The sequence below is a fragment of the Euprymna scolopes genome, chromosome 10 (genome assembly GCF_053919585.1).
Source record: "Euprymna scolopes isolate OS-2025 chromosome 10, ASM5391958v1, whole genome shotgun sequence".
In the NCBI taxonomy this organism is placed as follows: domain Eukaryota; kingdom Metazoa; phylum Mollusca; class Cephalopoda; order Sepiida; family Sepiolidae; genus Euprymna; species Euprymna scolopes.
This window is the reverse complement of record NC_136491.1, coordinates 72,024,126-72,047,797: the sequence shown is the minus strand read 5'-3', so window position 1 is coordinate 72,047,797 and position 23,672 is coordinate 72,024,126. Positions and strand designations below refer to the sequence as shown.

Here is a 23,672-nt window from a genome sequence, read left to right as displayed (position 1 = left end):
GAAAACTTTTTGGTATCAAGCACAAGTAATCATCGACATCAAAAATTAAGGAAAATTATTGAATCAGTTTATTAAAATTATGAATCAGTTTATCATATTTTTTCAATTTTCCATTGGCACGAGTGCATTTTATTGAACTATCTCCTCTGTTCGCCCATTTGCATTTGCGCCAATGGAGAATCAATGGAGCATCGGAAATAGACGATAAAACTGATTTATATTTTTTTAATTAAAATTCTACTCGATAATTTTCCATAATTTTTGGTGTAGACATCTACTTTTGTTTGATACATAAATATATTGAAGCAGCTTTCTGTTAATTAATTTTTAAATGTCATATTTCAGATGCACACTTCTATATATATATATAAGCACCAAACATTTCATCACCTTCTTGATTTAAAAAATATTAATTTCTCAGTCGACCAGCATTCATCTACTACAAAAGATAAATATGCTTTTGAATCGTTTTCATTTACAGAAAGATGGTTTTCATTCCGCTTATCAAAACCTTATCACTTTTTAATGCCAACATCTTAACACTTTTAATTTGCTTTGTTACCATGAAACTTGTTTTCTCTAACCCCCAAATTGTTCTTTTTCATGCAAATGTTTTAACAATTTTGAATTTATGTGGTCCCTAAAACCTTATTTTCACCAAGCCAAAATATCCCCCTGTTTCTTTTATTAGTATTCTTCCCTATTCTTATTGTATCTATTTTATTAATCTACATGTTCATGAATTATATATTCTTATACAATTTCTTGTATCACTGTTGTTTCTTCAGCTATGGCGATATTATGGATCCCGAGTGAAGCCGATGAACCATGCTGGTGGATTCTCATAAATTATTATGAAAACAGGCAAAGCTCTTGTTCCCAGCACTGGCGTGAAAAAAAAAAAAAAACCCAGCTGGTAAGATCACAGGCAAGAAGATCAACTAAGGTGTTTCTGGCCGATTAATGACAGATACGGTTTCCCAAGTAAAGTTGCCATTGTTTATTACATGGAAAACGTTGATTTGGTAGAGAGAAGAGAGAGAGAGAGAGAGAGGGGGGGGAGAAAAATAATGAAAAAGGGAAATTATTAAATTAACTATATAAGTCTCAATGAGAGAGGAGAGCAAATGATGGCTCAATAAAAGAAAAGCCTTTTCGAGGATTAAGGAGTCTCCTTGTCAATGCCAGAGGAATCCATATCGTTTTGGGAAGCAAGCGCCCGGATTTGTATCCAAATTCCAAAATTCAATTGCACTCAGATGAACTTATAAAAAAGAGTTAAATTGAAAACAGATTCTAGCCATCCAAAATGTATTTCTTAAAAGAGAAAGAATTATGACTACTCATTTCAACTTTTATTTATATGCGGACAATATATATGTACATGTATATACTATTGGGATATTTAATTGAATAATTTTTCTTTATAAGAAAACAGTTACCAATGACTTGTTAATCATTTTGTGCCCTTTTCATGTTTTGAAAGTGATTCAGTTTTTCACAAACCAAAACCAAACATTTTCAAACGATGGCGGTTTTCAGCCGAATGATAACCTTTTGTGAGAAAAGAAACCACTAGCAACAACTAAAAAACATAAGGCCAACCCCAGAGATGTCTCAGAGAGCGAAAGTACTGTTTAAGTATTTCCAAAATCCTGCTGATGTGGAATTGTGTTGCCACACAGACTTAGGGTCTGCATTTTGGAGTTAAATCCGACACTATATGCATGGTTCCAGTGTCCAGTGAATGACTTTTAAAGGATCCGAGAGTAGACTGTTACATTTCTGGTCCCGTAGTTGAGGATTTCATTTAACTTGTAATCCATCAGGATGCTGGAAAATAATGCGTGAGAGGTAGGGGTTATATTTGTGGTGCGTTTATTGATATCTTCTCTGAATCTGGAAAATTATATTTTCATAAGACATTTTTGTTGTTTGACAAGTCATATCAGGACCGTAGCAATATATGGGTGTGTGTGTGCGTGTGTGTGTGATTGCAGACATTAGCAGGAAAACATGATGTACATATCTGGGGCGTATCCTTACCACGGTTTTTATATTAACCCTGATGAAAACATTGAACATATACAACAATCACCATGACAACAGCTGATCCAAACATGTAAACAATATAAAAAGTAACACATCATCTTAGAAATATTGTGACGTCATTTAATGTTTGCCCACTTTCAACCAACATTGAATTACTTTTTACATCCTCAATTCATTGTTGAGTGAAAAAAAAAAAAAATTAGCTACATTTCTGCCTCTCTCATATTTGTTTGTGCAAAAGACTGCGAATTGAACTTCCATTTTCCTATCCATAAATTCATTTGACACAACTATCAACAAGTATTGGGTTTGTGTAGAAACGGCCACATGCAATTTGTGAACACAAGGAGCATCAAATTTTTATAAAGAAAATCGACATAATTCTCGCTGGCTTTAATCTGTTCTTTAATTCTCGCATTCCTTGAGTGATGGTTCTGACAAAGGGGGGACAAATTGCTGTTTTCTGGACCGGAACAGATGCATTTAACGCTTACCGTTGGCTAGATTTTGAGCATGAAATAGTATTTTTTAACTCCTTACATCAAATAGCTTCATGTTTTGTTTGGAGTGATTTAAAAAATTAAATACGCAAAAAATACTCACACGAATAAAAAAATATATCATAAAAAAAACATTGAAGGCTAAATCCACTTGTTGTGTTGTACTTAATGACCATGGCCTGCAGGACTCAACAGCTTGTCTGAAAGAAAAAAAAAGAATGACAACATAATAATAATAAGAATAATAAAACTGCAAAATTATAAATTGAATGCCCCCCCCTCCTAAAAAAACAAAAAAACTGTAGAGTTAGCATCGATTGGCACTACACCAAATAGTTGAAGGATGGAAAGGCAGAGAAAAAGCAATAACCAGACCTCCACTGGATGGATGTGAAGAGGACTGAAATCTTGGGAAGGCTTAATGGCGCCCAAATTCCAATCATGATCAATGGCAAGCGACTATTGTGCTAATGCAAATTTATTTAAGTTATCGAAAGAGGTGGAGAATAATGGGAATCTAGGGAGACTTGTTGTCACTTAGACTACAGGAAACACTACCGGTTGTTGTCAGTGAGCAATCTCTGATGATTACCTGTGTGAGAACTCTTAATGAAGTAGAAGTAGTAGTAGTAGTAGTGTTAAGGAATAGAGAGAGGGAGAGAGAGAGAGAGAGAGGGGAAGAGGTGAGTTATAGTGTAGACACGTTGGCCGGAAGTAAAAGATCAGCTGATTTGATTGCGTGTGAGTCATGTGATCAGGTTAGCTGAATCGTGGAGATTTGATTTGGACTCAGAAAACAACGGACGGCTTCCCGTTGTCTCCTCCTCTTCACTGGGGGGGGGACGAACGCTGACGTGTGTAGAAGAAGAACCCACACAGGCTGATTTCACTTTCCAACTTCTGCAGGACATCTGGGAAAAGTGAAATAAACTATAGAACTAATTCCTTGTCTTGGAGTGATTGAATCTTCATCCAAAAACAGGTATCAAGTCTCCCTCCAGGACGAGAAATTCCAGATGATCCAACATCGAAGAAGCAAAGGTAGGTTCTGAAAATACATGTCACTCACACACGATTCCCTTTATGATACAACATAAATATATAATATAACACGTCATCTCTTCTAATCCATTATTAGAGATGACGGAACAAACACTCAACCCTTTATTATAGATACAACGTAACAGTAGTAGTAGTAGTAGTAGTAGTAACAACAACAACAAAAATAGCTGATACAACAAAGCAAGAAATGTCCATTAGTGAAACAGAAACAAGAGAAGTTGAAAATATCAAACGATTTATGGATGAGGATAAAACAAAACTACCGTCACTAAGAAATCAACAGAAGAAGAAGTTAAGATTAGAAACAGAAAAAGCGAATAGACTCCTTCCATATATCCCAATAGATACTATCACATATCCAAACAACTTGATATATGCTGGTGTCAAATCGGTAAATATGAAACTAAAAACAAAAACAAAAAATAATCCAAAACAAAGAATCTACAAAACCTTGACGGTAAATAAGAAAATGGAAAACGAGATCACCGAACTTAGAAAAGAAGCGAAACCCATAAATAGAATGAAAGAAAACAGAAATCTGCAGAAAGGGGAAATCTGACGCACAAGGAAAGACGCAATAAGAATCATGAAGAACTAAAACAAAAAATAACAGCAAAAGAAGGAAGACTGAGACAATACAAATATAAATTGGAACAATACGGATAAAACAGGACTTTTGAAACCAATGAAAGACAATTCTATCAAAACGAGAACTGAGGAATAATAAAAACGGAACAATCGAATCCAACAGAAACCAACCACTTCTGAAACCAGATATAGGAACAGCCTCAAGATCACAACAGAAACGCCAAATGGCTGAAGGACATAAAGAATGAACTTCAGGAAATTGGAGAAAGAAGAGAAACGGAAATTAATGAAGAAACACTCCAGACGACCCTTAGGAAAATGGTAAATTGGAAAATACCATGCCACAATGGTATGCATACATATTGGTTAAAAAATTCATGACACTACATGATAGACAGGTACAAAGTCTGAGAAGATGTATCTGCAAACGGAAGTACCAGAATGGATGACCAAAGGAAGAACTACGTTAATACAAAAAAACACTTTAAAGGGGATTACACCAAGCAATTACAGGCCAATAACCTGCTTACCGACCATGTGGAAAATTTTAATTGCACAACTGAGTGAACAGATCTACTCCTCCCTTAGCTCTCATGGACTACTGCCCGAAGAACAAAAGGATGCCAGAGACAAAAAAAAAGGGACACACGATTTGCTATACATAAACCAAAATATCTTGAAAGAGGCAAAAGCAGAAAAGAACATAACCATGGCATGGGTCCATTTTAAGAACGCCTATGGCAGAATTCCACAAACATAGATAATCGAATGTTTAAAAATATACAAAATATCCGAAAAAATTATTAATACTATTAAGAAAAGAATGGAAACACAGAGACTGGAATTGACAGCTGGAGGACAACACCTGACTGAAATGAAAATACAGAGAGAGAAATCTTTCAAGGAAACTTCTATCACAACTACTGTTTGTCATAGCCATGATATCACTCAACTACGTACTTAGAAAATGTAATGTCGAATACAAGTTGACAGACACAAAAACAAAGAATAAACCGCCTCATGTATATGGATAACCTGAAGCTGTTTGCAAAAAAACAAAAAGGATCTAGGAAAATTGATAAACACAACCAGGATATTCAGCCAGAACATTGGAATGGAATTTGTGATGGAAAAGTGTGCATTACTGGAGATGAAAAAGGGAAAACTAAAGACATCAGAGGGTATTGAACTGTCCAACCAAGAGGAGTGAGGGCGCTTTGAGAAGACGACACTTACAAATATTTGAGTGTCCTGGAAGCAGATACTATCAAATCTATAGAAGTGAAAGAGAAGATTGGAAAAGAATTCATGAAAAGAACAAGAAAACTCTTAGAAATAAAACTATACAGTAGAAATCTAATTAAAAGAATAAACACCTTGGCAGTATCGCTAATAAGATACTTTGAACCATTCATAGGCTGAACCGAAGAGGAATTTAGGCATCTTGATCTGAGGACTAGGAAACTAATGACGATGCACAATGTATTACACCCAAAGAACCATACCAACCGACTCTATGTGAAAAGGAATGAAGGGGAAGAGGACTTATAAATATAGAAGACTGTGTAGAACACACAAAAAAGACTTGGAAAAGTATATAAGCCAGAACACAGAAAAACTGATCACCGCAGTCAGAAACACCACCAGGAAAAACAATACAGGATATGATGAAACCAAAAACAAAAAGACAAGAAGATAAAGTGCTACATAGACGATTCATAAGAATGACAAAAGAAGAGAATCCTGTAAACACATGGACATGGCTAACTAAAGGACACATAAACAGAGAAACAGAATCTCTACTGGCAGCTACACAGGACAATATGATTAGTACGAACCACATTAAAACTTAAATAGATAAAATACAGGAAGACAGTAAATGCAGACTTTGTGGACAAAAAAAGACAAAACAATAAACCACATAATAAGCGAATGGGACAGACATGACTGCTTTGGAAAGGTAGTACACTGGGAGTTATGCAGACAACTGCATCTCGAACACACAGACAAATGGTTTAAACACAAGTTGGAGGCTATACTGGAAAATGAAAACCACAAAATCCTTTGGGATATGGAGATACAAACAGATAAACTCACTCAAGCCAGAAGACTGCACACCATAATAATCAACAAGACAAAAGAACTTGTCAAACTATAGATTTTGCTATTCCAGCAAACCAGTGTGAAGAGCAAAAAGACAGAAAAACGAAACAAATATGTGAAACTTGCCAGAAAACTAAAAAAAATATAGAACCTGAAGAAAATCAACATAATACCAATACTTGTAGGAACGTTAGGAACAGTCCTACAGAACTTGGAATCAAGACCATGAGAAATCAGAATCAAGAGAAAAGCTCAGAACATGCAATGGACAGTAATTCTGAAAACAGTAGAAGTCTTAAAGAAAACCCTCGAATGTGAAATTTAACTTACAAGAATGACAATCGCTAATCGGGCATATAGAAGATGCAAAAGAAATAAAACAAAAATAACATAAAGAAAACTGAAGTTGCGAATTTGTAAACTGACTACTACCCCCTCTTCCAATCTCTCTCTCCTTCCCATCTTCTTCCTCCTCCCATCTCTCTTATCTTTTCCCTACTCATATTTCTCTCCTCCCCATCCCACTCAAAAAAAAAAAAGAAGGAAAAAGAAAAAAATTAATACACCAAATAGTTGAAGGGTCAAGGAGGATGAAAGACCAAGGAGTGAAAGCACTTACCAAACCTCCACTGGACTAATGCAGAGCGGACGGGGACATTGGGAAGGCTTATTGCCAGCCATATTCCAGTGAAGACTAATGGTCATTGTCAGTGATAAATCGACGGCAAGTGACTGCAAATTTATTTGTAAAGGTTGTTGAAAGAGGTGAGGAATACTGGAAATATGGGAAGACTTGTTGTCACCCAGACTCCAGGGAACACCATCGATAATTGTCAGTGAGCAATCTCTGATGGCCAGTGTGAGAACTCCTAGTGAGTGAAATAATAATAATAATAATAATAATAATAATGAAGACCGGATGTTATAATAATTAGCAAGAAAGTCCTGTCAAATCGTACACTTTGCTGTCCCAGCTGACCACAGGGTGAATGAATATCAAAGAAAAGGATAAACGGAGCAAATGCACAGAGCTAGCCAGAGAGCTGAAAGGGATATGGATGATGAAGAAAATCAAAATAATACCAATAATAGTAGGATCACAAGGAACAATTCTGAAAAACTTTGAAATAAGAATGGGAGAAATTAGAATCAGAGGAATGACTGGAAAGATACAACGAATAACAATAATGAAAACAACTGAAATATTAAGGAAAACCCTTGAATGTGAAGACTAATACACATGAACCACATGTGCGGGCCAGACAAACTGCTGCAGAGGCAAAACATGAAAAAGCGTTACATGGAACCAAGAACGTGTGTGTGTGTGTGTGTGTGTGTGTGTGTGTGTGTGTGTGTGTGTGTGTGTGTGAATGTCATCATAAACGGGCAACACACCAAATAATGAGGATCAAGGAGGATGGAAAGACCGAGGAGAGAAAGCATTAGCTAGATCTCTGCTGGCTGAGAGCAAAGAGGACTGAGACCTTGGAGAGGCTTATTGCCACCCAAATTGCAGTGAAGACGAATGGTCACCACCATGAGAAAGCAATGGTAAGCGGCTGTTGCAATAACACAAATTCTTAGATGTAGAGAGTACTGGAAGTCCGGGCTCGAGGGAACGCTACAAGTTGTTCTAAAAGAGCGATCTTTGATGATGGCTTGTGTAACTATTCCTAGTGAGTTAAATAATAATAATAATAATAATAATAATAATGATAATAATAATAATAATAAATGAATTTCATCGACACATATTATAGCTAACATGTTAGTTTTCTAGTTGTAAACAAATACATGGTATCTGAATCGATTAGTTAAATTTTAAGATAATTAAATAGTAGTTGTTTGGAGAATTATTACTTGCATTTTTTCCCCCTTAAAACATATACTACGTTTCTGAATTTTTGAGATGAGGATCCATAATTTGTATTATTTGTATTATTTGGACTACAGCTTTCATCTTGAGTGTTATTCACACGAATCTTTGACCGATAAAGCTGCCAACATTATTCAGGTGTATTTTGTTAAACTCAGGAATCTTTCTGTTGAACTCGGGAATCTGTGCGGAATTTCAAACTGAACCGTTTATTTAATCCATGGAGCAGCATGCTCTCATTCCATCAGCCATGACGGGAAAAAAGTCTAAAGTAATTCACAATCTGAGTATCGTCCTCACAGTGGATTGCACCTTCAACCTCCAGAAGAGTGTTACTTACAATTGAATTTTACTTACTACCGTTATGCTTAGAAAAAGTTGGAGATTACATGGCCAAAATGTTGTGTGAATAATAGCTAGCAAAATTTACTCTTCAGAGTCCAAAATGAAAACGCTTAAACTAGTTTCTGTCCAGTCAGATTTGTGCATGCATTCGCATGAATCAATAAAGCAAATAACAAAATTTTGAACCAATCAGAAGATTTTCTGAATCTTTTTGAAATGGCTCTTTTGGATCCACCTGGATCCCATATAAGGTTACGTTTATCCTGCAATAAACAGTGGAGCCAAAATCCATGAGAAGACCAAGATTTACGTTGTCTCAGACTCCCTCCTTTAGCCCCTCTGTCAGGCTTGGGATTACTATCTCAACTCATGTATAATTCAATAATATAAAACCTATACTTCATTTCTGAATTTTTTTTATATGAGGATTCAGTATTCGTATTCTATAGATTCTTCAAACTACAATTCTCATCATGTTATTTTCACAACGTTTCGGTCGATGTAACCTCTGATCTTCTTCAGATGTATCTTTTCGAACTCAGGAATCTTTTTGTCGAACTCAGGAATCTGCACAGAATATCAAATGGAACCCTTTATTTCATCCACAGTGGTAGTAAGAAAAGAAATAAATTTAAGGCTCCTAAAATTCATACTATAATGGTCCACATAGACTCGTGACGCAGTGGATAGAATACTTGGTAAAATTCAGTTACACTTTTATGGAGGTTCAATGTTCAATCCTCAGTGCGAGCGACACTCAAAATACAATTAGGAATTACTTAGGACTTCTATTCAGTAATGGAATGAGAGCATGCTACTCATGTGGATTAAATAAACAAGTCAAACGGGGTGGAGCAAAGGAAGCAAAGAATAGATTAGACAATTTTGAAAAACACATGCTATAATGACTAAGACTAGTAACATCAAGTTTGTGAGAAAGAGGTTGCAGAATAAAAGAGCAGATATGCCCAATCAAATTACAAATATGTTTTTTGTACCTCATCAAGAATCTCGAAATAGGACAGAGATTCACCAACCCAAATATGACAATAATACTTCATACATGGTCTGATGGTAGATTTGTAGAGATAGAGGATAGCCTCAGGTGTGAGAAAGTGTTTAAAACGAGAAAGAGAACTGATTTATGAGAAACAGAAAGAGCAATGGATTTAATATATGAAATCCAAGATTGATGAGAAGGAAAGACCAAGATGTTTTAGCGTCGAGTTCTCCTCGAGAGAAGAAAAACGACACGCCTATGATTGAAAGACGTGAGCTGAGTATTATTACATTATTGAGTATTATAACATTATTGAGTATTATTACATTATTGAGTGTTATTACATTATTGAGTATCATTACATTATTGAGTATTATAACATTATTGAGTATTATTACATTATTGAGTATTATTACATTATTGAGTATTATTACATGATTGAGTATTATAACACTATTGAGTATTATAACATTATTGAGTATTATTACATTATTGAGTATTATAACATTATTGAGTATTATTACATTATTGAGTATTATTACATTATTGAGTATTATTACATTATTGAGTGTTATTACATTATTGAGTATCATTACATTATTGAGTATTATTACATGATTGAGTATTATTACATTATTGAGTATTATTACATTATTGAGTATTATTACATTATTGAGTATTATTACATTATTGAGTATTATTACATTATTGAGTATTATTACATTATTGAGTATTATAACATTATTGAGTATTATTACATTATTGAGTATTATTACATGATTGAGTATTATAACATTATTGAGCATTATAACATTGAGTATTATTACAGACAACTAAAAGAGGTACCCAGCGTTGCTCGGTATTAAATGTAACGTTAAATTCCTTTAAAAAATAATGTAAAAAAACGAAAATAAACTGAAATATGTGTATGCAGGTATTATGTTTTTTTTTTCTAAACAGTTCACTTCATGTAAGTAAAAAAAAAAATTACTCAAGCCGAGATCGAAACCTTAAGACAATGAGTTAAGTATGGTAACCATTTGCCCAACTGAACACGATCTCAAAAATTTATTGTCAAACCTTATTATTCTTAACATCATGTGAACGACTAGTGCATGCACATTGTGCAATCATGAAACAGCAAACATAAAAATCTGTCCACACCTACCAATTTTTCAATTTTGACCACTTAGCAGCCCTTTTTTCCAGATGAAAATGGATTAAAAAATTTCCTCGTGTCTGATTACCATATATGCCAAATTTCATGTTTGTAGATCAAAAGTTCATTGAATATATTGGTTGAGAAGTGTTCTCACACACACATTCTCACTTTTATATATAGATGTTGTTTTTAGCTTTATAAACTCAACATTGCATGGCTGCGACTGAATTAAAAATCTTATCCCAACTACAGAACACAAAATAACAATGTGCAGACCCTAACAAAACGCCTACACAATAGATGCAAAAGGAAAATTATTTCAGAAAATTCCATGTGAACATCTATAAACGGCAAACAATTACAGCGAACAGATTGCAGCCAGTAAGTCTACAAAGTATAATGATTCCATTTATACTTTTCCCTACAAATGAAACCAGCCAGTAACTATTATCTCATCTAGGATCCCTGTTAGTGAAATAATATCTTCCTATGTTCGCTATGCGAGAATCAAACTGTTCAAACAGCAACCAGCTCGAGATAATACTTCCGATATTTCACCACAATCGTTAGCATCGCCAACATTAAAGCAGCTACAACGAGCAACAGCAACTCTACTGTAATATTTTGTCATATCAGTGTGAACCTCAATCATCAGCATCGCCAACAGTAAACTAGCTATGAGAAGCAACAATACCAACCAGAAAACGGCTAAAATACTACTTCTGATAAACTTGCATATACTTTTCTGTTTACAGAAAGTAACCATGAGAGACAATAACAAACAGCGCAACACAAAGCAGGCCAAAACATCTTTCTTTCAATAAAATATTATTCCGTTTTCAAACTTTGCTTTATTGAAAGTTATTCATTGTTTGATCATTATGCCTATTTTTATTTTTTATTAGGGAGTCATAGTATGCTGAATGACTTACCATTTTCATTTGTACCACTGTTCCTTCTACGCAAAAAATACAGTAATGTTATGAAAGATGTGTTTGGCTAATTTCTATTTCAGTCATGTAAATTGTTTAGAGTTGAATGAACATATTGGATGCCAGCTCTCAGTAATTACGTCGAGTGCCAGATTATTTTCTTTCTCCTCTTTACCAACAAAAGATAAGACGTTTGTACTTAGTAGTAGTAGCAGTACTCGCCTTAATTCAACTAAATAATGTTGTTGATGACACATGTAAACAAGATTAGCTGTGTATCATCCAAAAAAAATCTCTTAATGACGTAACAATATAATGGTAAGATGATGCAATACTATAATTATGTAACAATATAATGATGTAATGCTGTAATGATATAATGTGATAATATCACGATGTAATAATGTAATGATATAGAATCTAAACATTTTTATTTCTACTTATTTTCGCTCCAAACAATTACTACTTGAGACTACTATTTGGGGGGGGGGTCTAACAGGGAACTGTGGGGAGATTTAGCTCTTAGTATTGCCAAAAGTGCTTATCTTGCATAATCAGTTTCAAGTCTGCTACAATATGCAGCTACTATTTCCTTGCAGCAGGCGCATGCCAGTTAAGGCCACTTATCCCTTGGTCTCTTCGCACCGTCATCACATATTAACAGATTTCAGTTGTATCAAATAAAATGGGGAAAAGATAAAAAAAAATAATAAAAACTAATGAGACAAACAAACAAAGAAAAATGAAAGAAAAGGTTATAAATAAGAAACTATATTTGTCTGTTCCAAATGTGTTGAGGCTGGCGTGATTCAAGACACAGTGAAGACAAATTTTCAGAGTTTTTTTATTTTTTTTTATTTATTATTAAGCACTTGTGGTCAGTAATAAAAAGTCAGCTTTGAAGTAGGTAGATAATGGAGGTTTTAAGATGTTCTTTCCAACTAAAGTACTTAAAGAAAGAACAAGATAATTTATTTTTATTACTATTGTTTATGTTTTGTTTTGTTTTAAATAATGACTTTACACACAACTGCACTTTATGCAGTTGTGTGTAAAGTCATTATTTAAAACAAAACAAAACATAAACAATAGTAATAAAAATAAATTATAATTATATAGAAGTAACGTCTAATGTTATCTGTGAAGTAGAAAAACAAAAGAAAGTGATTTAGAATCATGAGATGTCAACATGCCATTGAGTCCAAAGTAAAGTAACCAGGACCATATATATATATATATATATATATATATATATATATATATATATATATATATATATATATATATATATATATATATTACCATTTGTAAAGATCTTTTGGATAATATGACCCTCGGGCAACACTGGATTGCCATGGAGATGGGTGGAGATTAAAGCAAGAGATGGCACTGCAATTGTTCAGTGTTATGGTATATGAAATATTTCACTAAGAGAAAAATGTTACTGAAATGGGATAGGTATTTAGATAGGTACGTGCAAAATGAATGCCGATGCTCAAAATGTATAAACATTTTGACCCCCTCCCTTTACTTAAAAATTCACCAAAAATCAGGAAATTAACCAATTTTAAGGAAATTTCCAGGATTTATCATATAATGGTCACGGAATATATTGAACTCATTATTTTTTTTATTTAAATCTCCGTGGAAATGCATTATTTTGTTTAAAATAAAATTACCTTCACTAAAGTTATGGTTTTCTGTAGTAAAAAGATATGAATGAATTTATTTTTGCTTTTTTTATGAAAATAAAGCATCGTAAATTATAGCAATTAAAAAAAAATTATTTCCTAGGATTATCCACTTCCTCTTGACCTTCATTTTATAATGCTGAGTCTTTAACAAGGGATCATCATGTGGCATTTTTTTTAGTTTAACCCTAGTCTCACAGCCCATTAGCAAACACTATAATCATTAATTGAAAAACAGGTAAAATGCTTACAATTTATGAGTCGTTTGCTAAGACATGCGATGTAAATCGATTGTATCTATCTAGAAAAGAAGGTTGTCAAGGCTTACTTAGTGTTGAAGATCTGGTAAATATAGAAGAAAGAAATCTAAATATATTTTTGAAAGCAATAAAACTTTTCTTCATGAAGAGAAAAGGGAAAAGATACTAAGACCAGGGGTGAAAAAGAGTCAGGGGCTGCAAGAGATAGGGGGAAAATTATTTAGAAAAAAAAACAAAAAACAAACTACACACTATATTCTATAAATTTAGAGATGATGACAGCTGGAATCGGTTAGTCAGAGGTGATCTTAAAATATCTACTGAGAGCGCTTTAATGGCAGCCCAGGAACTAACCGGAACTTGTGCTAGGCCCATCAAACATTGCATTAACAAACCTGCAGAATCACCGATGTGCAGATTGTGTAATAAAAGGGAAGAAACATTAGAGTATGTCGTATCAGAATGCTCTGTACTAGCTCAACATCAATATAAAAAATGAAGATAAAGTCGCTCAGGTTCTACACTAGAATATATGCAAATTCTATGAATTAGACCGCAATGAGAAGTGGCATAGGAAAACGACAATGTCTAACTTGTTTTTTTGGACATGCGCATACAAAATGATTAGGTCATTGAATATTCCAAACCCGACTTAATTTTTATAAACTAAAACAGAAGAAGTTGCTCAATCATTGACATAGCCTGCCATTTCGATACCAAAGTGCAAGAGAAAGTGCAATGAAAAAATAAATAGATATCAAGATTTGAAATGAAAATTAAACTCTGGAAATGTAAAGAAGTCAAAGTGATTCCCATTGTAATTGGAACGCTTGGGACCATAAGGAATAGTCACCATAAATGGCTTAATCAGATTGACGAGAGAATTTCTTTTACAATTTTGCAAAAGGCTTGCCTGTTGGGAATGGCAAAAGTGTGAAGGTATAGCTTGAATGCCTAAAGTCAAAGGTTCAAGGTGAAAAAATCAAACCAAAAACATCCAAAACTTGATACTATGAAATTATAATATTAATAATAATTCTGATTTCGTTTATCAACGTCTCTCTGGAAAGGGATGGGATTAATTTCCAGAAGATTTCCCTCGATCCCGGCTTCAAAGATCAAGGGTTTTCCTAAGGATGTTGGTGGTATCTACAATAGTAGAGGTCTGGAGGCCGCCTAAAACATTGCGAATTTTTTTTTATTTTTTATTTTTTTTTTATAATAATAATAATAATAATAATAATAATAATAATAATAATAATGAAGAAGAAGAAGAAGAAAACTAACTCCGCAAAATTTTTAATTAACCCTAACCTCCACTTCTCCAAAACGGTGGTGTCGGCATCAACTAGCCAAGTAGTAATGAAGGGTCAAGGAGGATAGAAAAAAAGAGAAGGAAAACACTAACTAGACCTCTACTGGAAGAGTGCAGAGATCACTAGCGAGAAATCAATGGTAGATGACTGTTGTGATAATGGCCATCACTAGCGAGAAATCAATGGTAGATGACTGTTGTGATAATGCAAAGTCATTTGCAAAGGTTATTGAAAAAGGTGAAGAGCACTGGAAATCTAGATAAAGAGATTTGTTGTTACTTGAACTCTATAGAACATCACAGATTATTATCGAAGAGCGATCACTGATGATGGCCAGTGTAAGAACTCCTAGTGAGTAAATAATAATAATGATAATAATAATGATAATATTAATAATAATAATTCTGATTTCGTTTATGAACGTCTCTCTGGAAAGGGATACGATTCATTTCCAGAGGATTTCTCGCAATCCCAGCTTCAAACCAGGAGCTTCAAAGATCAAAGGTTTTCCTAAGGATGTTGGTGGTATCTACAATAGCAGAGGTCTGAAGGCTGCTTAAAACATCGGGGATTTGTAGTTTTTTCAATTGTCCTTCCAGACGACTTGATACTACTCCTAGTGTACCACCTACGACCAGGATTATCTGTTTTAACCCCATGTATACGCCTTATCTCTAAGGCCAAAGGAGCATAATTGCTCCACTTCTCATTCTCCTTCTCTCTCACATTCCTGTCCCAGGGTACTGAAAAGTCTACAATCTGCCAGTTTTTTGAGACTTTGTCAATGACGACCAACTCCGGACGATTATGTTCCAATTGCTTGGTCGTTATGACACTTTTGTCCCACCATAACTCTACCTTGCCATCCTCACTTGTTCTCACTTCATCAGGCACCTCCTCAAATCATTTTCCAGCACACTTCACCCCAACCCTCTTACACACTTCCCAATATATCCGGAGTCCCATGCGATTGTGTCTTTTGTGGTACTCTCTCTGGGCCAGTCCACTACACCCTGCTGCAAGGTGAGCAATTGACTCTGAGGTCTTACCACAAATCCGGCATTCTGTAGCAACTTCCTCTCCTAGAACAGCTTTTTTGAACAATTGTGTTCCTAATGCCTGCTCTTGTGCTGCACAAACAAAAGCTTCAGTACTCTTAGCCAGATACCCAACTAAAAGCCATTGCCATGATCTTTCATAAGCCACTTCTGCTATATCCTAGAAGAACCTTCCATGCATTTTCTTCCTAGCCAGTTCCTCTGCCCTTTCTCTATCCATACGTTTCACATAATCAGCCTTGGTCTCACATACATCCACTTCATTGGCCACAACCTTAAGCATCCACTTCTCAATTCTAATAATAATAATAATAATAATAATAATAATAATAATAATAATAATAATAAATAGGAAGGAGATTTATTCTTTTTCTTTATTTATGCAAGAACAATGTTTTAACATATGCCCAGGTTATGAATTTTCCAATGAAATCGAAGTATTAATAAACACCTTATAATCGTTGTGACCCAACGGGTAAGTCTAGTGTCCACAATTTGTGAGACACATTATTTTTTTCTTTACATTTTTTTCTTCTTTTTTTTTTTTTTAATCTTCAGCTTTACAAGCTTTTCCTTACGTTTTGTCTTCTGAACGAAAGACCATTTTCATTCTTTTAGATTTTTATTATTATTATAGTTTTTACCATCTACAAGTTTGCATCTCATCGTAAATACTTTTCCTTTGATGATCTTCTTAATTTGTCTCTTTTCCTTCTAAATGGATTCTTTCATCGGAATTTCCCTTTCATCCTTTGCAGAACTATCCCAAGTCACATCTTTGATTGTGGGGATAGATGTGGCATAATACGAGTTACTTTGCTAACGTGCATCAACAAGTTTTGATATTTATACTAGTCTGATTATGTTTTTTTGTTTTTTGTTTTTTTAGCATTAGTTTTCCCTGCTTTAATCAGGTATACACACAGGAAGGATCATGCGAACGTTGTCACATCACTAATGAACACGGTGCTGCTATAGAGCAGGAAAAAAGCGAACATAGCACGGTGAGTCATCAGTCTGTGTCACTATCAACTTCAACATTGCTCGCAATTAGTCATTATTTAGAGAATGACAATTTGTATTTTTTGTTGGTTTTTATTCTTGGACAGATTGTGTACGCTCGGTGCTTGCTGTCACATGTTTCCCCACTACATTGCTGTGGATTTAAAGCATCCAGTATTTTATTTTCTTGATCCAACAAATGTTGGTGTGTGTGTGTGTATATATATATATATATATATATATATATATACACTGACAGACGTTAAAAAGCATTTAAAAAATAAATGTTTAAAATTGAACAGCATTTCTCGCGATTAAGGGCAGTTGAATGGATTAGGTCCTTGCTAATAAAGCCAGAGATGGCTTCTGTTGCCAGGTTCGAATCTATCGACTGGTGTTAATCGTGACACTCTGCACTTATGATTCCAGAAAGGATGAAACACTAGTGTCTGTAGATATTTAATAATTATTATGGTAAATAATTATGTCAGCCCCTTAAAGGAACTCGTTTCTTATCGTGGAGCACTTTCAGCTGAAATAAAAAGTCGGTCAATTTAGCTCTTATGTGCAGATCATCATATAATGATTAGATCACCCTGACAGACATTAAAAAGCATTTAAAAAATAAATGTTTAAAATTGAACAGCATTTCTCGCGATTAAGGGCAGTTGAATGGATTAGGTCCTTGCTAATAAAGCCAGAGATGGCTTCTGTTGCCAGGTTCGAATCTATCGACTGGTGTTAATCGTGACACTCTGCACTTATGATTCCAGAAAGGATGAAACACTAGTGTCTGTAGATATTTAATAATTATTATGGTAAATAATTATGTCAGCCCCTTAAAGGAACTCGTTTCTTATCGTGGAGCACTTTCAGCTGAAATAAAAAGTCGGTCAATTTAGCTCTTATGTGCAGATCATCATATAATGATTAGATCACCCTGACAGACATTAAAAAGCATTTAAAAAATAAATGTTTAAATTCAACAGCATTTCTCGCGGTTAACGGCAGCCGAATCGATTAGGTTCTTGCTAATTAAGCCAGAGATGGCTTCTATCGCCAGGTTCGAATCAATCAACTGGTGTTAATCGTGACACTCTGCACTTATGATTCCAGAAAGGATGAAACACTAGTGTCTGTAGGTATTTAATAATTATTATAGTAAATAATTATATATATATATATATATAACATATGATATATATATATATATATATATAATGTAACAGTTAGGAGCACAGACTGTTGCCAAGATGGTTGAGTTTCAAACCTAGCTTGAGGTAGTTACTAGTCTAGCCGCACTGGTGAGCTGTGATATAGCGAAACAGTACTGTATGCTGATGACTGTAAATGCTCCCTATCTTGGGTTCAGCATATTGGGAAGTGATGAACAAACTGCCACTAGCGTGATAAACAATGCTCTTTGTGTAAACAAATGGAGCTTAGGCGTTTGGACAGTGTTTGAACATTGATAATTCACATATCCATCTTAGCAGAAACTGAATAGCATAACGGTAAAGAGCATAGACTGTCATCAAGATAGTCGAGTTTAAAACTTGACTTGAGGTAGTTGCTAGTCTAGCTGCACTGATGAGCTGTGATACAGCAAAACAGTACTGTATGTGGATGACTATATATATATATATATATATATATATATATATATATATATATATATAGCATAATAAAAATTAAACTGAAAAATAAATTTTCCATGGTTTGAAGTTACATAAGAACTTTTTTACATTATCAAGTCAATAAAGATTATAGAAAGAGGAATAACAGGGAAACCGCAGCTAAACCCGTGGATTCAACTTAATTTTTTTTTTTAATTAACAAGGACATGGGGATATGAGTTAAGAGTTGGATTCATTAATTGATTGAAGAATTTTACTCTTTTTCATTCCCAATCAAGACATATTGCCAGTTGGAATGTAAGAGGTTACTATTTGGGATTGTATCTAAGCAGAAAATGTGGAGAGTTGAGCAGCAAGATGTCTGTTCATATTAGATTTAAACTCTTGCAAGTTAGTACAGTCAAGGAAGCAAGAAACAGAGAGGGAATTCCAAAGTCTAGCAGTTTGAGGGAAGAAACTATTAGAGTGGAAGGCTTTCCGGCATTTAAGGGGTGGGATTTTGCTGTTTTTTGGGTTAATCGGTGATATATACGTCGAGTGAGCGCAAGTTCTATGAGTTCATCAGAGCACATTCCATTAAAGTACTTGTAACATGTGTAAAGGGATGCAACATTGCAGTGATGGGACAGAGGTTGAAACTTGGTCGACAGTGCAAGGCCTATTAAATTTGAGAAATTAGATTTGAGAGTGAGAGACTAGTGGTATATATATGCATCAGCCCAGATATATATTTGCAGCACAGGCGATAACATGTAAAAAGCCTGAAAAAAAAAAAAAAAAAAAGAAAAGATGCACGTGGATTAAAAAAAAAAAAGAAGAAATTTAGATTTTATAGTGGGGCATCACCTTCATATATTAATCTAATTTCGTAAAAGAAAACGAAAGTAACCCCCCCCACTCACCTTTAAATGTAAATGCATAAGCATTTTTTGTTTTTACAAAAATGTGTATTTATTTACATGCAATCTAGTTTTATTTGTGTAAAAAAAATAAAAAATAAATAAAAGTTCCCCAACTGCGACGAACGAGATAGTACAACAACATTTGATAATAACAAAAAAGAAGTTAGTACAATTACTAAATAAGTCGATATTTCCTGACGGTAGTTTAAATATCGATGAAAGTATCCAAACCTAATTCCTGTGTTTTCGCAAACGTAGTACAAAAAGTATTACGTAAATAATCGGTTGAACACTTTATCAGTGAAAAACAATCACAGGGGTGGTTGGTGGCTGTGACTGGATTTTAGTCTGTATTTATTTTCTAAAACAAAAGTTTGTAACACAATAACGAAAAAAAAAATCCCAAGTATCTTGAAAGAAAAGTTATAGAGAAATTGATTTGTCTCATTGAAAAAAAAAATGTCGTCTGGTATGTACAATTTCAAAATGCAAATTGTTAAAAGAATTGCAGTTGGAAATTGATCATTTTATTTCAATAAAATCGTCTGGTAAGAGAAAAGCAAGCATGTTTTGTGTTTGTAGATTTCGTTAAAATTTGAAACACAGCAAGTATTACGTTTCTGAATTTTGGACATGAGAATTGGTTACTTGCATTATTTGAATTCTTCAGACTACTATTGTTATTTTCACAACGTTTCGGTCGATGTAACCTCTGACTTTCTTCAGGTGTATCTTGTTGAATTCAGGAATGTTTCTGTTGAACTGAATGTGGTCAGAATTTCAAACAGAACCTTGTATTTACTTCACAAAGGGAGTATGTTCTCATTCCAAGGACCCATGGCGCAGTGGTATGAGTACTTAAAAAAATCAATTGTAAAAGTGATACTCGCTTAAAGATTGAAAGTTCAATTCTCAGCGTGGGCGACTGAAAAATACAATTGTGAATTACTTAAAACTTCTATCCAATCATGGATGATGGAACGAGTGCAGTAAATAAAGGGTTCCGTTTGAAATACTGTCAAAATTCTCGAATTCGACGGAAACATTCCAGAGTTTGATACACCTGAAGAATGTCGAAGATTACATCGGCTAAAATGCTATGAGAATGACACTCAATATGAGAACAGTAGTCCAAAGAATCCAAATAATACGAACATGCAAATATTCAGCGGAAGCACCGGATTTTCAAGTTAAATTAAATTTATACAACATATTTTGTTTATTAAATTGTTAGGTGAAAGTACAGAAAATAATAACGTTATTATTTCAACATTGTCTGTAAACTACGCATGTACCACTTGTATTTCTTACGCAAGTAAATTCACGTAGCATGTGAATACATACCTGCATTTGCAAAACATGAAAATATGCTTATGTATCTACATTTATACATAAATGTGATGGAGGAGGGGCAATTTTTTCCTTTTATTTTTTAAAGCGAAATTACTCTTAGTAGTTCTGCAGTTAACCGCCTGTCCTAAAATAATAACTTTATTCTTTAGAAACCCATTCCTAACACATTAACTATTCTGTATATTTCGGTAACAATGTAATAAACCAACGATACTGTAAAATATTTGCATATAACTTGAAAATCCTCTAACAGAATTAGCAGGGTTCATAAACTGCAGAAGTAGCAAAATCAAAAAAGTATTTCAAATGAAATACAAATAAGGGCAACTTTGAAGTTAGTAAATATTTCGGTTCTTATTCAAATTGATGTTACGTTGTTGGGGGGGTATAAGGTCTATATATAAGTAATATATAAAGAGCGTTAGATATATGATGAGTTGTGTATATAGTAAAGTTTCTTTGTGTCATCTAGTGTTCATAAATCCCAGTGGATGTGTGTGTGTGGCATGGGTTACAGGACATTTACTTCCATGACCTGACACGTGACTTCTAAACACGTTGGCCAATACCTGATTTAGTCACGTTGAACAACTCTATGCTGAGTCTGCTATTTGGAAAACTACATTACCGTCAAAGCGAAATTCCAGGATCTATTCATTTTACGACATTCCATTTTCGAATAACAAATATTTCTTTGTGACACAAATAATTTTACAATTTAACTCTTAATATTAATCGCCGATTTATATATCGACTTTTAGCAAGGCTACTCGGCGTTGCCCCGGCATAATACATAACATTGGCACTTATGGAGGCAATTAAAAGTAAAGAAAATATTTTTTAAAAAGTCTGTATAATGTACGTATCAATCACGGAATGAAGATATCATATTCCAAACATTACGTAAATTGATCAAGTAGTTTTATTTAAAACTAAGAAAATCCAAATTTACGATTTTTTAGCGATTTTACTACTAAACTGCATTGAATATAAGGTTTGTTTTTCATCTCGACACTTCGATTTAAGTTGTACCCTCCTTTTTTATTTCATCAGATTTTATCATGGTCGACAAAAATACTACGACTCACTTAGTCGTAAAATTTGATTTGTTTGAATAAAAAAAAACTACTTGATCAAATTACATGCTTTTTGGGATATTTCATCTTCATTCAGTGACTAGCACGTACATCACACAGATTTTTCTGTATTTTCTTTACTTTTAATTGCCACCGTAAGTGTCAATCTGAATAGACACCAATATTTCTTAGCTGGGACTTATCAAAGTAAACTTTTCCCAAAAATATTTAAAAAAAAAAAAAAAATAAAAAAATAATAATAATAATACGTACGCCCTACGTAACATTTTAGTTTATACGAAATCAGATGAACTCGTACTGGAATTCCAGTAAAGCAACTGGCCCTGACGGTATTCCAATTATAGTACTCAAAAAACTTCAACCTGAACTAGCGCCCATACTTACAAAATTGTTTAAACGTTGTCTTAAGGAGAATAGTTTCCCATCTCCCTGGAAAATTTCATCAGTATGCCCTGTATTTAAGAATTCAGGTGATCGCTCATCCCCCTCTCGGTACAGGCCAATAAGTCTCCTGTGCGTCATGAGTAAGTTGCTAGAATCTGTGTTAAATACAGAAGTAATCAACCATCTCAACAAAAATAACCTTCTTAGTGACACTCAATATGGTTTCCGTTCTGCTAGATCTACAGCAGATGTGCTTACAGTTATATCGCATAGGATTAGCAAATCTCTCGACGGTCGCAATCTTTCTAGGGCAATTGCTCTTGACATATCTAAGGCCTTTGATAGGGTATGGCATAAAGGTTTACTTCATAAGATCGCTAGCTATGGTATAGCTGGAAAAGTCTTCTCAATTATTAAATCATTTCTTTCTGATAGATTCATAAAAGTAGTAGTTGAGGGGCAAAAATTAGAAGCTCACAGTATTAATGCCGGTGTCCCTCAGGGGTCCATCCTGGGCCCGACTCTTTTCCTGATCTACATTAATGATCTTCCAAATCACATCCTTACATCATTTGTAGACATTTATGCTGACGACACTACCATTTATAGTAGCACATCTAAGACAGTAAACGACCAAGTTCTCTCCAATTCTCTCTCCTCTGATCTTGAGCACGTAGTACAATGGGGAAAGGAGTGGCTGGTTACTTTTAATGCATCTAAAACCAAGCTTCTCTCTTTACATCATCAACATTCTAATCCACATCTGGCATCAATTGAAATGAATGGCTCTCGTCTTCAGGAGGCCTCAAATTTTGACAAGCTTCTGGGCTTGACCATTACTCCTGATCTTAAATGGAACACGTACATCAAATCTGTTGCCAAGGCCGCTGGAAAAATGGTGGGATCTTTCTATCGATCTGGTAAATATCTCACTGCTGATGCTATTCTCTATCTATATAAGAGCCAGGTACGTCCAAGTATGGAATACTGTTGCCACATCTGGGCAGGAGCTGCTAGAAAGGACTTGTCCTGCCTTGATAGAGTTCAAAATAGACTTTGTAGCCTCATAGGAGATGTCCTTTTCTCTTCCTTGCAACCTCTATCTCACAGAAGAGATGTTGCGAGTTTGTCTCTGATGTATCGTTATTTTCATGGAAAGTGTTCGACTGAGCTTCAATCTATGGTCCCCCCTCGCCAAACTTTCACAAGAAACACTCGTCTAGCTGTAAACACTATCAATAATTCCCCCCACTCTTTATCTGTGCCTAAACCTAAATGTAGATTCCATGAACAAAGCTTCTTTCTTAGAACTGCACGTCTGTGGAGTTGTCTTCCGTTTTCCTGCTTTCCGG

The 23,672-nt window shown here is 34.4% G+C and overlaps 1 protein-coding gene across 13 annotated transcripts in view; it reads right to left on the bottom strand.

Moving 5' to 3' along the window:
* LOC145286100 (calcium-activated potassium channel slowpoke-like) overlaps positions 1-23,672 on the bottom strand; it is a 561,744-nt gene that overhangs the window by 247,241 nt on the left and 290,831 nt on the right. For all 13 annotated transcript variants that reach the window (XM_080134779.1, XM_080134782.1, XM_080134785.1 and 10 more), the window contains exon 4: positions 2,656-2,752. In XM_080134779.1, the coding sequence (XP_079990905.1) occupies positions 2,656-2,752 (97 nt within the window). The remainder of the gene's footprint in view (positions 1-2,655; positions 2,753-23,672) is intronic.